Raw genomic sequence first — 17,928 nt, forward strand, 5'->3', positions numbered from 1 at the left:
TGCTGAGCACAGGGGAAGAATCACAGCCCAGCTCCTGCTGGCCACACCATTCCTGATCCATAGGAGTGCCAGGGGTTAGAAGAGGGAAATGGTGGGGAGGGAGTATGGACAAAATGTTATGCGGAGAAAAGAAGAAACCTCACAACTTGTTAAAGTTGTAAAGCCCGGTATGCTTTATTACGACGCGCGCCGGATGCAAGACTCCCCAGAAGGGCATGCGTGCCCCTGGAGACTCCGAGTCCCCTTTTTATCCCCCCTTCCAAATGCATATGCATACAGTTTCAAATTAAGTTCATACATATTCATCTTGCATGACACTTAGCACTAATTCTTTTTTATCGGAGGAATTCCTAGGTCGGGGGCAGATTGACCTCGTGGTTTTTCTGTTTTTCTTTCTCTGTCTCCTCCCTGTCTCTGGAACGCGGCCTCTCCTTCAGCTTTAGCTCCACAGACCCTTCACCTCTCCCAGACACTTCACCTACTCTGTCTCATTCCCCCCTTTCCTAGGAAATAAGTAAATTCTTTTACTTAAGGAAAATTTCCACGACAATAAGTGTCTTTTAGCGCTTTACTATGTACATTCGACAAAGAGGTTAGTACAGCTATTCGTTGTAGCATCCTACAGTTCCAAATTAACAATATAATAGACAATCCTAAGCTTATCCCAACTAATATCAGTAAAACTACAATGGGGTGACACAACTTATTAAGGACTCCATTCGCAGTTGATGACCATCCAAAGATCACATCTCACCAGTGATTATCCGTATTTTATTCTTTGTAGGACTCTGGTTATTTCCTTTGTATCATGTTGGATGGTAATTAAGGTTTTCTTTCCACTTTCTCGGATTTCTTTCAAGACTTCTTATAGGTCTTGGTGCTTAATTAATTGTTTTACCAATGTAAGGTTCGCCCCGATAGGGGTAGGTGGTAGTCTGTGATACATCGTGTAATTAGCCTGAATCAGCTGGTGGGATGTTACTGGTACCAAATACGAAAAACCACACCCAATAATCTTAGCAAAATTACAAATACAAATACAGAGATTAGAATGGTTTCCACTAGACAGAATAACATCATTGCTATCAATTTGTACAGCAGCACAAGCAGTTCTCAAACATATGCCCTTTTCCAGTATATACGAGCACAGTTTTCTGGTCAGTGACTGGATGAATTTCAAAGTGACAAATACTCTGTTCAGTGTCCAAACACATCCTGGGCATTTAGCAGTATTGCTTTCGCAAATGAATCCCATTTGTTCTCTAGTAATGCAGGATTCTAAGTTCACTATCTGCCACTTTTCATTCATCTTTTCGTGCCCACACTCTGTGTTCTGAAGGATAGAGGTTTGTTTCTTCATGGTTTAATCTTAGGGCAATGATGGGATGGATAACATAAACAGTGGCATTACATATTGTAAGCACAAAGGCAGTGGCCACATTAGAAATAGGATCATAGGTGAAATTCACCATAATCCACCAGGATTAAAACTTCCTTTCAAAATCAATTGCATTATCCCATTCAATTTTCTGAATTTCAGCCGGAAAATTACCTTCACCCCTTTCCTATATGATCAGAGCTGCTGTTGCTTGTATCCATAACTGTGCTTGTATACAACTGAAAGCTAAAGACACATTATCTTGAACTATACTAAGTGCTTCTACTATCAATTTGTGGTCTTGGTCCCCGGCCTGTTCATACTTCTTTACTTTGGCAGTACTTTTGAAATCTGTCACTGGCTAGTTCCTAATGCCAGTAGAGATTATTATAAAGGCTGCTTCAATTTTGTTAGGTTACCTGCTGCAGCAGCCAGTTTATTCATCAGTATTTCTGAATCAATTCCATTTAAAACTCCTAATCTTGTCCCTAATATGCCAGTTAGATGTTTGTTATGGGGAACAGGAACTGCTTTCTGTCTGTGATCATCCCTCCCTGCCAGAGGGATGTGCTGGGCTCTTACTACAAATTCAGACACACTTCACAAGTGTATCTTACAGAGGTTTAGGTCATACTTGAGACAGATGTTTGTTCTGAAATGTAGCATCACAGACTTCCTGGTGTTCATATACACCAGGGGAGGTTCAGACACTAATTACATCTGGTCTCTCATAAGCCATCCTATTGATGACTAAGCACTTTACTTTGATTTCTTCTCTTCAGATTCCTTGAAGTGTTCACAGCTCCTGTTCTTGCTATTCTTACTCCTCACATACTTGATTCTCGTGGATTACTACAGTAGATATCTTTAATATAAACCTTCTTTATCTCAGAAGGTTTTCCTATGGACCCAGTATACTGATTAAATGCCAGGGACCAAGGCCATTCAGCATTGCTTTGGGTGGAGGTACTCTCTAGTTCTAAAACTTCAGTTATAATTCCATACAAAACAATTCTGTACACTAAAGTATGAGCTACTCCCGACCGCAATATACTCATTTTGCCCGAATAAGTTTTAGTCTCAGTTCGTTGTCTCCTGGTGTCACTCCTGAAGGGGCTTCTGGGCCTTCTTCACCCGTGAGTGATGGATCCAGCATTCTGCTCCTTGATTTTGATTGCAGTGAAGGTGGTGAGAGGTACTTGCAGTGGTCTCTCCCACTGTGGTTCCGAAGTCTTCTCTGTAAGAGACTTAACATATACATCAACCCCAGGCTATCCAACTCCCTGCTCCGAGTTCCAGCCACATGTTTCTCAATTACTCTGAGCTGTTTGCTTAATGCCACCATGTAAGTGGACATTCTGGACATTCCCCTTGTATTCTATTGTCTTCTATAAGGCATTCCAAAAGGATTCAGCATTCCTTTAGCTCAAAAGGTTTAGTTTGAATTTGCAATAGTGCTAGTGGAAGAGCTTCTTGCCCCAGTCTTATGATTTGCTGCTTAATCAAATGATTCATTCTCTCCCCCTGGCCACTTGATTGGGGGCAGTATGGGGTGTGAAGTTCTTAATCTATGCCCAGATGGCTACTAATCTGTTGCACTATTTTGGAAATGAAAGGTGATTCTTTATCTGAGGATATTGTGGCTGGAACTCTGAAGCGTGGTATTATCTCTTGTAAAAATGATCTGGTCACCTCTTGAGCTTTGACAGTTCTGTGGGGAATGTTTCTGGCCACCTTGAAAATGTATCTATTAATACCAGTAAATACTGATACCCCCCTTTCCTTGGGAGTTCTGAAAAGTTGATTTGCCACTGCTATACACGCCCATGGCCTCTCCCAGTCTGACCAAGTTTTGGCCCGGGGGTATTTTGAGGTTAGTCTGGAGGCAAGGATCACATTATCAGCTCACCTGAGTGATAGTGGCATATAGATTCCTGACAATGATACAACAGTTCAGATGTGTGTTCTAGAAAGCCTGTGGGAATTACTACTCCAAAGTCAACACTTCATTCCAGTGCACTCTGTATCACTCGCAGCCTTGGTCATTTTGAGAAAGGAGCCACACTCTATAAAAGGCTTTAAGTAATTAGGCCCTAGTGTGTTTTCTAGTGCCCTTCCTTCACTAGTAACCACGAAAATGGGAAGGGATTACTAGCTCTCTTTCAATGGTAGCCCACCCCTTGCAGTTGTACGTCTCTTTTGATTAGTATTATTGTATTATGGCTTACCTTCGAGGAAAATCTGTACCTCACCCTTTGCTGCTTTCTTTGCCTCTCCATCCGCCAGCTCATTTCTTTCCTCCAATTTTAAGCTCACTCTCTGGTGTGCCTTAATGTGCCTTTTCAGGTAACTGAACTGCTTCCAGCAGCTGGGTTGTCTCTTCTTTCCCTGTGAGGTCAGCAGTCCCCTCTCCTTCCAGATGGCTCCATGTGCATGCAAAACTCTGAATGCCTTTTGCTGTTTCTAAGGCATGGGTCCATGCATTTATCTCAGCATCCTGTGCAGAGGTACCTGTTGGTAAGGGTCCACACTCTATTACCTCTCTGCAGGTAGTCACTGTGAACTTTGCAATGTCGCTTTCTTGTCAGTGAACCAGGTCTCTGCATCGTCCGGAGGAGTGTCCTTTAAGTCTGGGCGGCTGGAGTAGGTAGCTTCAGTGGTCTCTAGGCAATTGTGGTGTACTGCTTCTCCTTGATTCCACTGAGAAAAGAAGCTGGGTTGACAATATTAGTCACCACTATCTCTCCATCATCTTGCTCTACCATGATGGCCTGGTATTTCAGAAATCTCTCTGGTGAAAAGCCAGTGGCCACCCTTTACTTCCAGTACTGCAGACACTGTGTGGGACACTAGCACAGTCATTTTTGTCCCAGGGTAAACTTGTGTGCCTCTTGAATGTTCAGCACAACTGCTGCTACAGCTCTGAGGCAACCTGGCCATCCTTTGGCTGTTGCATCTAGTTGCTTAGAGAGGTAAGCAACTGCCCTCCGGTATGGACCCAAGTCTTGAGCCAATATTCCCAGAGCAATTCCTTGCATGGAAAAATAGAAAGAATGCTTTACTTACATCTGGAAGTTTCAAAGCTGGAGCCGACATGAGGGGACTCTCTAGCTGGCGAAAGGCCCGTGTGGTGTCTCTTGTCCACTGGAGATCTCAGTTCCCATTGGCAATAAGAGCATAGAGGGGTCTGGAGATTACCTTCTGTTTCACTACCTGTGCCTTTTTCTTTGAGACTCTGCATCCTTGGAGTCCTAGGAAATTCAAAAGGCTTACCGTCCAGGCTTCCCTTGCTTCCCTCGTCCGAGTGGCTACTAGAAGATCGTCCATGTACTGCAACAGCCTCCTTTCCTCTTGTGGAGCTTCCTGGGACTCTGGGTCTTTGCAAGCTGTTCTCCACTCGGAGTGGAGAATTTTGAAGCCTCCAGGCACATGGACTATGTGAGCTTGTGTTTGAATGCAAAAATGTTCTGGCTGGCTTCGTGGATAGGGAGGCAAAAGAAGGCATCTCTTAGGCCTAAAACAGTGAACCAGGTTAGCTCAGGTGTTAAACAAGGTTAGTAAGGTCTATGGATTTGCTACCACAGGGTACAAATTCTGTGTTATCTTATTGACGGCCCTTAATCCAGTACTACCAGTTATTGGACTGATTCCTTCCTTACCTTCCTTTTGAGGGTACTACTCAGTTCTCACTGGTTGTGTTCTTTCATTAAGCTTGATGGGGGAGCATCCCATGGGGGAGCATCTTTCACTCTCCCTGGTGCAGCAGAGGCCCATACCCTTGAAAACACTTATTTACTTATTCTAATATCTCCTTACTAATGTCTTTCTTAATTTCAGTGTCTGTTAATATTAAGCCTAACATCTTTATATTATTTGTCTCCAGAGTAACCTTTCTCATTTGAGAATGTTTAGCAAATTGAGCGAATTGTACAAAAGCTTTTAGGTACACATAGTACACATGTTACTTTAAAGGTTTGCAAAAGTATGCCTTTTCAGACTGGCCAGTTGTTCATTCCCCATACTACAACATAAACATTCTCCACAGGTACTAAAGCTTTATTTAAAACTGAACACATAACCCTTGTGCTGACAAAAATTCTTCCCTTTTGGGAAGGTTACCTTTACCCCTCCTCCCTTACCTGGGGAGGAAGCCTTTACAAATCATATGTACTCATTTTGCGAACTGTGATTGCTTCGCATTTCAGCGTGATAATCCTTGCCTGATTTCATACGTTGCTATCTTATGCTGCACGCTGAACAACATGTTTGATTTGCTTTCTCTTTGCCTTGTTTTCCTTTTCAAGGGCCAAGACCAGAGAGTGGTCTGATCTCACAGTCTCTTTGTCATTCTGGGTGATTTCTTAAAACAAAAGACATTTCAGCATACAAAAACTATCCCGTTTATCTTCCTATTATAAAACAGTACTAACAGCAATGAAGCACTATAAATCTTTTTAATTTCTGAGCTGCTCTTACTGGCAACCTCCTCCCAGCGAGCCCCTCCCAAAAGGGGCTAATTTAGGAACCTGTTTGCTCTGGTCAGTTCTCATTATTTATTTCTCCTTGCCCTATCCCGCTTCCATTTGAACCTTTTTACAGACCTTCACAGTAGTTTCTCAGTTTTCCTCCTATACACACAGCTCCAGGCGGCAGGTATCAGATGTAATTCCCACACACAAGCTCTAAGACCTTAGGTTCTGAATCCGCTTGACCAGAAACCTTTAATTTACACTCGGGGCGTGTACCTGACACTTATTGGAACAGCAAAACAGCAATACCAGTGTCTCTCATAAACACCGCACTGCAATAATACCTGCACATCCAGCTCTTGCCCACAGGCCATTCCCGTGTTCCCTGGGGAGACAGGGCAGCCAGAGCTGTCCCTGTGCCCAGGGCGCAGCCACTGTCACCTCACACAGCCTGCTAGCCTCTTGATGTACCAAAGGCTCCCCAAAATTGCTCACAAAGGCAGGCTATTCGGTTTGTTACAGCGAACCTTAAATCTCTACAGCAGATTGTTTCCAGTTAAGACTTACTGCAGTACCAACTGAAGTCTCATAAATCTCATAAGTCTCATTAACTAATTCATCTCATTCACTTCTTCTATATAAACTCTGTTTTACAAAATATCAGTCTTTTCTAGTTCTCTTCTTGCACAATCTAATTAAGGCACTGTGTCTACTTACACTTGTTTTGCTGCTTTGCAAAAAGGCTGTGCTAGTCACAGCCAAAACTCTGATATACCTGCAGACACAGACACACGCACTCACTCCCCCCCCTCTCTCTTATCTCAAATTCACTAGAGCCATGGCTTGAATTACTATGAGGGGGAGAATTCTTGGAATTCTTTTAACTCGCTTTATCGAAGTTAAACATAAATCACTGTACTATAGTTCTCTTATGTAAAATGCTACTCTTGTTGCAACAAAATCTTAAAATCTCCACAAACACTACTATACAATCTGAGAATCAAATTACCACAATGCAGCGGAAGGAAATCACTACACAAAATCACCGGGAAAGGGCATATTTCTCAAAGTGCTCACTTTTCTCAACACAACACAGCACACCATAATTCAGCATTTACTCAAATCAATTTTTCCTGGACACAATCAAAATAGCAGCACACAGTCTAGAGATCAAGTCCAAACATCCAAGGCAAAGGAACTCTCTGAGCTCATACTCACGGTTAAAATGTACCAAATCTACACAAATCACTACATTCAAACACGATAAATACCATCACTGACATTCCTCCACTCGCTTCTCCGCAGGGCACTTCTCTCCCTGCCCCGCAGCCTGCTGCAGCCGGCGCCTCAGGCCTCACTCGGCTGCTTCAAACACGGGGAGTACTGACCCCCCCGCACTGTAGGGCACTGTAGATTTACTCTCTTTTATACACCATACACATATCACCTGCACGATCACAAACACAGTGCACTGGCCACACACATTAACCATACAGCAACACAGTGTCCGGACATCACACACACACACACAAACAAAACACACGGGCTCACCAGTTCTGCTCCATCAGAACTATGAATCCTCAATACACACATACATGGGTTCACCCGGCTTACCCACAAAGCCGCTAGCGGTCTGCTCTATCAGAACGACGAACCCGGCCTCTAATACAGCTGCTCTATCAGCTGAACCCCGTCTCTAATACAGCTGCTCTATCAGCTGAACCCATGAACCCAGACGTCTCTGGGTGGTTTACTCCCTTTCTCTCCTTCCTCCCCGCCCTGGGGCCCCATACATACCGTGTTCTCTTCCGCAGGCCAGCGGGTCGTTGTCTGTCCTCGCAGGTGGCAAGTTGAGACAAGCGGAGCCCCACCAGGAAAAAATCCTGGGGCGCACCTTGGAGGTCCGTCTATCCCCCCTGCCCCGCGGGGACAGAGAACTCCTGGCTGGCTCGCCAAAATGTTTTGCGGAGAAAAGAAGAAACCTCACAACTTGTAAAAGTTGTAAAGCCCGGTATGCTTTATTACGACGCGCGCCGGACGCAAGACTCCCCAAAAGGGCATGCGTCCGGCGCGCGTCGTAATAAAGCATACCGGGCTTTACAACTTTTACAAGTTGTGAGGTTTCTTCTTTTCTCCGCAAAACACAAAATGTTATTGATTGTCAGCCATGAACGGTCTTCATCTTCAGATCTATTCAGACTGCATTAGAAGGTGCTGGGGGTCAATATCAATTGGACATTTCTGATATCAGTCTAGTGTCATGTTTGAGACAGTGACAGGATGTAGGTTTTTTTTTTTGTGTGTTTTTTTTTTTTTTTTTTCTTTTTGGATATGCTGTGGCCACCAATAGGTGTTCAGATTTTAATATTGGCACCTGACGTAGCCACTGAAGTTCGGACACGCCTCTGAGAACACACAGGAGTTAAAAATCAGAGCTGCGCCCCTGGGGAGCTCTCTGGGGACTTTGGAGGCAAAGAGGTTGGATCTCCCTCTCCTGTTCAGCTGCTGCTGGGTGGGGGATGGGCAGCCCTGCAGTAGGCCTGGGCCTGGACAGAGATTGGGGTGAAGAGGCCCTTGAGGATGGAAGGGTGGAGGAGCCCCAAGAGACATCAAGCAGCCACCCCCCACCAGGAGAGAGAGAGAGAGAGGGAGAGTCAGTGTCTGATTTTGATAGCGGGCAGCCCAGAAGGAGTAGGGGGGGTTGCGATGAGAAGGTGCCCGGCAGGTCAGTGTAGGAGCTCCAGAGCTCTCAGACAAGCAGAGACTGAAATTTTTAACCCTTTTCTTGCATGATAGAAAACTTGCAAATGTTGATCCTCTTGGAGCTGAATGAGAAGAGAGATAAGAGACGAGATAAGAAGGGATGGGCCATGAGGGAAGTGCAGAAGACCCTTGAGTGGGGGCAGAGATGATGGAGTGGCCTTTTGGCTGGACTTTTCTTGTGTGGCCATAGACTGAACCATTTTTTATTCCTGTGACACAGAGACTGCATTTAGGGGGAGGCAGTGCCTCAGAACCAGGAGGGTTCAGTGTGGGTACCCCTCGGCCCCAAGGGGTGCAAAAATTTGGGGGGGACAGATGTCCCGAAAGAGAGACTGTGCCTTTTTGGAGTGAGACAAGGCATCCTTGAAAGACAACCCTAGAAGCAACTCTGGTCCATGCACAGTGGTGAGAGCACTGAGCATGGAAGGAAGATGTCGCGATAGCAAAAAGGTTTTCCGAGCGGTGCTGAGTGACATGAAAACACATGAGGTTTCAACAGTGTTTCCAGGGGAAGCCTATGGTGCAAGAAAGACTCCTCTCCTCTTGATGAACTGAAGATTGAGTATTCTAAAGAGTGGTGCTGGACTGAGAGTTGGTGATTTGGGAGAATGTATTGCATTGGGAAATTTGGTGGGGGGGAGGAGGAAAATGCTTTTGTAGGGTTTTCATTTTCCTTGTGTTTATTTTCTTTTCTTGTAGTTTATAAAGTTAATAAGGTTTTCTTTATTTCTAAGCAAGAGCCTACTTGACTTATTCCTGGTCACATCTCACAGCAGACATCAGGGAGAGGGTATTCTCATAGGAGGCACTGGCTTTGTGCCAAGGTCAAAACATGACATCTATAAACAAGAAAAAATCAGGACAAAACAGTTCACTCTGCATTGTTTTCAATTTAGTATATTCACTTTGAATACACTACTGAAATGTGTCTAATTAACCACAGAAGAATTGAAAACTTGAATTATTCCATGAGATTTTGCTTGTTCAGGCATTTTGAACAAATGTTTATGAGCTTTTCTTACTGTATTCCTGAAATTAAGAGCTCACAAAAGAAGAGGCCTCAGGAGTAGTAAAATTCATCAGCAACCTCCAAGTGGCAGAGGATTCATCCCCATCAGAGCAGCAATGAACAGAAATGGGCACAGCTTTGTGGCTGCCCCAGCTTTGGCATGGGCCCTGGGCCTGGAGCAGGAGCAGCTCTTCAGGGCCCCAAGGCCGGGGCTCTTGTGCTGCCCTGGGCAGATGGGATGGCAGCAGGGGCTGCAGAGCTCTCAGCACCTGAGCCCGAGGGGAGCAGGGCAGCCAGGGAGCCTCCTTTGGCCTTGGCCAAGCACATTCCCCCATGGTGGGGCTGAGTCCTGTGGCAGCTGCAGCTGCTGCTGTGCCCTTGCCAGGGGCTGAGGCCATGGGGCAGTGCCCAGAGCAGCCTGGCCTGAGCAGAGCTGTGGGGCCAGAGCCGGCTGGGCTGGGCTGGGGAGAGGCCCTTGGTGCTGCCCAGAGCTCAGCGCAGCTGGCAGAGCTTGCAGGGAGCTGGGCTGGGCTCAGAGAGCCTGGCCCAGAAACCATCAGTGTCCATCTCAGCCTGGCTGAGCGTGCAGGGGCAGGACTCAGGCCAGGCCTTGTGGGGCAGGGCCAGCGCCTGTGCAAGGCATTGCAAACAGGCAAGTGGCCCAGAGAGGAGGCTGCTCTGTGCCCTTGGAGGCATGGACGGAGCAGGGAGGGGGCCCAGGACATTTGTCAGCACCAGCCTCTGTGCCCAGCCCTTGGCAGCCGTGGCTGCTGAGTCCAGCTTTGGCCTGGGCTGAGTTTGGCTGTGGCCCAGCTCCATCCTCCTGCGGGGCTCAGGGCCTGTTCCTGGCCATGGCCAGCCCTGGCTGCCTCTCTGCTGGCCCAGAGGCCGGCAGAGCCCGGGCAGGGCTGTCTGTGCAGCCCCACAGGTGCCAGGGGCTCTGCAGGAGCTGGCAGAGGCTGCCCAGCAGGGAGGCAAGTGGGGCACACTTGCGGGCACAAGTGGCACTGCCTGTTCATGGGCACACAACTGATGTCTGCCTGGAAAGGGGCACAGGTTTTAACACCATTGGTTTCATAATATACAAGCATATTTTTATTATCTGGGTCTTTTAATTAATTTTAAGAAATGGCAAATTTTTCCCGCTGGGAGCAGGTATTTCCTGGATCTACTGCATCCTTTTAGTGATGGCAGGAGAAGAAACACTGATCTTCCCCTCTGCCTTTGCCATCAACATTCAGTCTAATATTTCATGACACCCTTTCCTTCAGACATTTCCAGGTCTTCTGGATAAATAGCCATGTCAGAGTACATCTCTTCACTAGACCAGCTGGATCTATTTTCCTTCCATTTCTCCCAGATTTCCTTCTGCAGGTGCTTTCTGGTCATTCGAGTGCCTCTCAACTGGCTGGGTTTATGCTTTCAACTTCAGGATATTACTCAATATTTCTGAAATTCAAATAAATATCACATTATTCAACATCTTAATTACATTTATAACTATCCTAGAATTACCTTTTCCTATTTTTTTTATAAAACTCTTCCTGTACGCAAATCCCTGAGGGATGGTGGACATGTCAGAAGCTGCTGGGACATCATAGAGAGCTGAGGGAAGACCTCAGATGGTTATTAAACTGTTCAAATGTTCATCTTCTATTTGTTGGCAAGAAACCTTTCTGTGCCTCTGAGTGTCACCAGGCCCTGAGCCCAAGGGACACAAACCTGATGAGTTGTGGCTCCCACTGCAGGGGCTGCACTTGGACCTTGGCTCTGCACAGGAGAGCTCTTCATCCCCTTTCTCTCTTTTCCTCCCCCTGGCCATGGAGGGAGCTCCTGACTTCAGCCTTTGACTCGTGTGTGCAAAGAGCAGATCTGGGCAGAATCAGGGCAGGGAGGGTTTGGCGGAACCTTGGGATCTGTGCTGGGCTCAGAAGGTGTTTTCCATTGCTCTGAGACTGTCTGCTGTGGAAAGTGGATTGAATATCCAGCAGAGGAATGACTTTTGCCTTTGATGGCAAACTTGGGGGAGACTCTATGTCAGAATACAATTTAATAAGAAAGTGAAGACCAAGGCAATGATACAGAAACCCTGCCTTAAACTGACAGAGTCAGGATATAACCTGACACCCTCTTAGGCTGCAATCCCAATAAATTGTGGCTGTAGTCCTGTTGGAGTGATGAAGGTGATTCTGTCAAAGCAGTGATCCTGTAGAAGGGTCTGGTCTTCTTCTGAAGGTCCAGTGGTGGTTATGGAGCTCTTGTCCTCTGGGAATCCAGTAGGCAAGCTGCTCCTGGTTGTAGCAAGGCTCAGCTTATATCCAGGTAGGAATGCTTGGATCCTCCCCCTGGGTGGAGCATCCCACAATGGGATGATGGAATTTTATCAGTCCTGCAGAGACACTCAATGGCCCATTCACAGAAGATATCTCCCCTGCAGGGCGTTATCAGGGCTGAGTCATGGAAGAGATAAAGAACACTACCCCACCTGTTTATAGCAGTTGATGGAGATGGGGATTGAAAACATGCATTTGGTTACATCTTGCATGGCAACCTGGAACAGTGGGTAATCCCTGCTCAGGGGGTGAACACCACCCCCCTTACCCAAACTGGATCAGGTGTAAAACCCCCACCCTGGGAAGGTCACACACACAGGAGATAATGTCACACTTGGCCTGCTCCAGGGGAGGTCTCTGTCCCTTGTCACTCCATTGGTCTCTCCCCTTTTCTCTTTCTTTCCATCTCTCTCTCTACCTCACATTTACTCTTCAATAAAGTACACTTTGGATGTGGCCTCATTAGCACCTTAATTGGGCAGAGGAATCTCTATAACAATTTGAGTAACCAGACTGTGACATTATTTTGGCACAGTGAATTCAGGGCACTGTTGTCTGACTCCAAGTGCCTTTGACAAGAGTATGGTTCCCTTCTCTGAGGAGGTTGTGGTTCTTTCTGGAAGAACTCTTGGAAACTTGGACACAGTCCCTCCTTCCTCCCGGGGAACTTATGGGAGAAATGATGAGGAAAATGGCTGTTGTGAGTGGCCAGTGAAAAAGAAAATATTTTCTTGTCCTTCCTAGAAAAGTTTGTTAAAATCACTGGAGGAAAGGGAGAAAATGTTACCAGCGAGACTGACAAGGTTCATTCACCCCATGGTGAGGAACACAAGGCTGCTATAAATCCCACAAAAAGCCCAGCTCAAGTAGTTAAATTCCCAAATAACTCTGGAATTCACAGGCTTGCGTTCTTTGCCAAATGTGAGAATCATTATTCTCTACATCCCTGTCACCTTTGTGACAGCTACACAGAGTTTCCCCTTCCTTTTAATAATCTGTATTAGGCCTAATTTCCGCTTTTATTTTATTGGAACCTGCCAGCAGCTGAGCTGGAGCTGTGCAGGAACCAATGAAACGTGGAATTGCCACAGAATTTCTTCTATTGTCAGTTTATTCCTGTTTGGGATTTGTTTGCATTTCCATCACATGTGATTCTTGGGAAAATCAAATATTCATCAAAGTATTTTATGTAGGATTAAGTTTGATTTCTGCCTAGTTTATTTTGTCCAGTGCCCTGGGGATGCTCAAGGGGTCTCTGTGCCTCTTGCCCTGGGGGACGCTCAGGAGGAATTTCTTGCGATTGTCCCTGTCCCTGTCACCCCAGGCCATTCCCCAGGGGGTCTCCATCATTCTCACCCCAGAGAATGCCTGGGGGGGTCTCCCTCCCTCTCACCCCTGTGCCAGGGGGTGCTCGGGAGTCTCTGTCCCCTCACCCTGGGGGATGCTCGGGGGGTCTCCATCCCTCTGGCCTCAGGCAATGCCTGTGCAGGGCTGGGGACCAGGGGCTCTCTGTCCCTCTCACCGCTGAGGCTGCTCGGGGCTGGGGGGGCGCTCCCACCTTCTCACACCTGGGGAGGCCGGGGGGTCTCTGTCCCTCTCAGCCCTGCTGTGACCCCACCCAAACATCATTGGGGTCAGAGGGACAGAGACACCCCCAAAGTCCCAGAAGGGCTGAACCTGGGATTTGGTTTGGGGCTGAGGATTTAGGAAGGGGCTGGAATTGGGGCTGGGCTTGGAGTTGGGTCTGAGATTTGGATTAGAGCTGGGATTGAGGTTAAGGCTACACATGGGATTGGCTTTAGGGCTGGGGTTGGGATTGGGTCTGGGGCTGGATGAGTCTGGGACTGGGATGAGATTAAATACAAAACTGTGAGTATGTCTAAACATGGAGTGAGATTGAGACCAGAATCAGGGCCAGGTTTGGGACTGAGCTCACCCAGAACAGGACAGGGGGGATGTCACTGCAGGATGTCACTGGCATCATCCCAGCTCTCCTCAGGCACCTCCACACATGGGGGGCAGCTGGGTGCTCCAAGATCCAGGTGCTCCCATGCTCCCACCTCAATAGGAGGTGAGCATTCCCTGAGGGCAGCCCTGACTTTGACCCCTGGGGCTCTGGGATCAGCTGTCACATCCCTGTTGAAGCAGCTACAGACAGGAGGAGAGATTCCCCCCCCCACCTAATTCAAGTGGAAAGATGAAGCCCAGCTGCCCTTTTCTTCTGGTGCCTCCTCCTCTCCTTTGGCAAGGATGTCAGACTCACCAGAAGCAGGAAAATCCCCATTCCCTGTGTCCTGGAAGCCTCGGGAATGCCCCTCTGGGATGCATGGCACACACTCCCAGGGGCTGGAATTCCAGTTTCCTGCCAGCAAAAGATGTTCCTGCCCTGGAAAGAGAAGCTCTCAAGAAGGAGCCAAAAGCCAAGTGGAGCAAGATCCTACAGTGACATTTCACTGCCAGTCTTCATATCTTCACCCATGGTTGTTGTAGGTCCTGGATTGGGAATTAAATCAGGGCAATGTCTTTGGTGGGAGCTGCCCTGGGTCAAGGGAGACACTGAGAGAGAAACAGAGCAGGTAAAGAAAGGCAGGAGAGAAAGGAGGGCACAAACACAATCAGCTGAGAAGGTGGCACTCTGAAAACAGACCAGAACTGACTGAAAAGGAATATGTCAGAACGAAATAATTTTGCACATTTTATTTACTATCAAAACAGAATTTCTTCCCATTCTCACAAACCTCTTGCCATTGTCATTCAGCAGAGCTATCAGAAAATTCTTCACTCTGAGTGGATGTTCCAGGCTGCAGCTACAAGGAAACAGGGAATGCGGATTTTCCTGCTGCTGGGGAGTTTGACATCCTCAGCTGAGGAGAGGAGGAGGCATCAGAAGAAAAGGCAGCTGGGCATTTCCATCCACAAGTTCAGCCCTTCTGGGGCTTTGGGGGTGTCTCTGTCCCTCTGACCCCGATGATGTTTGGGTGAGATCACAGCAGGGCTGAGAGGGACAGAGACCCCCCCGGCCTCCCCAGGTGTGAGAAGGTGGGAGAGCCCCCCCAGCCCCGAGCAGCCTCAGCGGTGAGAGGGACAGAGAGCCCCTGGTCCCCAGCCCTGCACAGGCATTGCCTGAGGCCAGAGGGATGGAGAGCCCCTGAGCATCCCCCAGGGTGAGGGGACAGAGACCCCCGAGCATCCCCTGGGCTGAGAGGGACAGAGACTGCCCCGAGCACCCCGTGGCACAGGGGTGAGAGGGAGGGAGACCCCCCAGGCATTCCCTGGGGTGAGAAAAATGGAGACCCCCTGGAGCATGGCCTGGGGTGACAGGGACAGGGACAAACCCCCTAGGGAATGGTCTGGGACGGGGTAAAACCTCCCGAAGCACACCCCAGGGTGAGAGACACAGAGGCTCCTCGATCAACCCTGGGCACTGGACAAAGTAATGTCGTTTCTTGTCAGAAACCAAAATTAATCTTAGATAAAATGCCTTGAATTTGCTTTTCCCACAAGTCACTTGTGATGGAAATGCAAACAAATCCCAAAATTTTATAAATTTACAATAGAAGCTATTTTGTGGCAAATCCAAATTCCATTGGTCCTGCACAGATCCAGCTCAGCTGCTGGCACATTCTGATGAAAGAGAAGTCGAAATTAGGCCCCGAAATTAGGATTATGAAAAGGAGGGGGAAGCTCTGTGTAGCTGTCACAAAGGTGACAGGGACAAAGAGAAAAATTATTCTAACATTCGGCAAAGCCCCCAGCCTGTGAAAGAGAGTGACAGGGACAGAGACCTCACCTGGGGCAGGGCAAGTGTGACATTGTCCCCTGTGTGTGTGGCCTTCCCAGGGTGGGGGTTTTACACCTGAGCCAGTTTGGGTAAGGGGGGTGGTGTTCACCCCCTGAGCAGGGATTACCCCACTGTTTCACGTTGCCATGCAAGATGTAACCAAATGCATGTTTTCAATCCCCATCTTCATCAACTGCTATAAACAGGTGGGGCAGGGTTCTTTATCTCTTCCATGACTCAGCCCTGATAACGCCCTGCAGGGGAGATATCTTCTGCTAATGGGCCATTGAGTGTCACTGCAGGACTGATAAAATTCCATCACCCCATTGTGGAATGCTCCGCCCAGGGGGAGGATCCAAGCATTCCCCTACCTGGATATAAGCTGAGGTTGGCAACACCAGGAGCACCTTGCCTACTGGATTCCCAGAGGACAAGAGCTCCATAACCACCACTGGACCTTCAGAGGAAAATCAGACCCTTCTGCAGGATCACTGCTCTGACAGAATCACGTTCATCACTCCAACAGGACTGCAGCCACCATTTAATGGGACGGCTGCCACTACCCTGACCAAGAGGGTGTCAGGTTATATCCTGACTCTGTGAGTTTAAGGCAGTGTTTCTGTATCATTGCCTTGATCCTAATTTTGTTTTTGAATTGGAATTCTGACTTAGACTCTCCCCCTGGTGTGCCTTCAATCCGGTGCAAAATTTAGTGTGCTCATTTCTTGTTTTCCTCCCAAAACAGAATTTCCCATTCCTAAAACTTAGCCAGATGGAGGGAGAGACTGAGAGAAAGAGGAAGATGCCCCAGGACACCCAGGCAGGTGAGGAGGGAGTCAGTGCCCCTTTCCCCCTCTCTTCTGCTCCATCTCCCAGCCCAACATGGCCCCCAGCTGCAGAACAACCCTTCTGCCAACGCCATCCTGCCGGGGATGCACTGGGGGGATCTCGTTACCTTTCCCTCTGGCACGGGGGCAAATCCCATTCTCTCCTTGTCTTTCCTCCCCCAGAGAAGGTGCTGAGGATGGAGACCAGGGAGGACAAATCCCCATGGCAGAACCTGGAGGAAGAGGCCATTTTGAGCAGCTCCATGACACAGGAATTCAATGGGGAGGATAATTCCCAGAGATTTCAAAGGAAGAGGGGCTCCAAACTCAGCCCAGGGTGCGCTGAGGAGGAAAGAGCCACCCTGAGTCAGGAAGGTGGAGAAAGCTTCAGCCAGAGCACAGAGCTGGTGGTTCGTGAGCAGCTTCATGATAGGGAGAAGCCCCACAAGTGCTTGGAGTGTGAGAAGAGCTTCAGGCAGCGCAGCACCCTGATCTGCCACCAGATGATCCACACCGGGGAATGGCCCTACGAGTGTGGGGAGTGTGGGAAGGGCTTCAGTTACAGGTCCACCCTTGTGACCCACCAACGCATCCACACCGGGGAGAGGCCCTACGAGTGTCCCGAGTGCCAGAAGAGCTTTCAGATAAGCTCTGATCTCCTCAGGCACCAGCTCATTCACACTGGGGAGAGGCCTTTCTGCTGCCCTGAGTGTGGGAAGGGCTTCAAGCGCAAGTCCCACCTCATCATCCACCAGCGCATCCACACTGGGGAGAGGCCCTACGAGTGCCCCACCTGTGGGAAGAGGTTTCAGACCAGCTCAAACCTCCATCTGCATGAGCGGATTCACACAGAGGGGAGGCCCTTCCGCTGCCCTGACTGTGGGAAGGGATTCAAGCATAAGTTCACCCTCATCAGGCACCAGCGCATCCACACAGGGGAGAGGCCCTTCCAGTGTCTCCAGTCTGGGAAGAGTTTCACCCAGCGCTCTGACTTGACCAGTCATGAATGGAACCACCGGTAAGGGACGTTCTATCAGTGCCCCAACAGCAGAAGAGCTTCATGCCCAGCTCCAGCTTCATCCCTCATTGGAGGACCCATATTGGAAAGAGCCCTGGTGATCCATGTTCCCCATGATCCATGCTAGGAAGACACCTGTCCCTTTTCCTGCCCCTGCCAATGACATGATGTGGGATGGAAGAACATGAGGGTCTGGCCATGGCCCTGCCATTACATTCACTCCTACCTCAGAACATTGCCCGGGGCAGGAAAGGGACTCTTTCTCACCCCAGGGAGAAGGGTGTCCTTTGCAGACAGGAGGAAATACATTGCCATGAAGAGCCAATTGTTGATGTTTTAGTTTTCTCTGC

General features: G+C 48.2%; 1 protein-coding gene across 1 annotated transcript in view; it reads left to right on the forward strand.

Moving 5' to 3' along the window:
* The window catches only part of LOC135460934 (zinc finger protein 660-like), a 30,702-nt gene extending 13,120 nt beyond the window's left edge, over positions 1-17,582 (forward strand). The window contains exons 4-5 of the mRNA XM_064737908.1: positions 16,479-16,557; positions 16,744-17,582. Coding sequence (XP_064593978.1) covers positions 16,479-16,557; positions 16,744-17,582 — 918 coding nt within the window. The remainder of the gene's footprint in view (positions 1-16,478; positions 16,558-16,743) is intronic.
* The last annotated feature ends 346 nt before the right edge of the window (positions 17,583-17,928 follow it).

Source organism: Zonotrichia leucophrys, unplaced genomic scaffold (genome assembly GCF_028769735.1).
Source record: "Zonotrichia leucophrys gambelii isolate GWCS_2022_RI unplaced genomic scaffold, RI_Zleu_2.0 Scaffold_129_128886, whole genome shotgun sequence".
NCBI classification, from domain to species: domain Eukaryota; kingdom Metazoa; phylum Chordata; class Aves; order Passeriformes; family Passerellidae; genus Zonotrichia; species Zonotrichia leucophrys.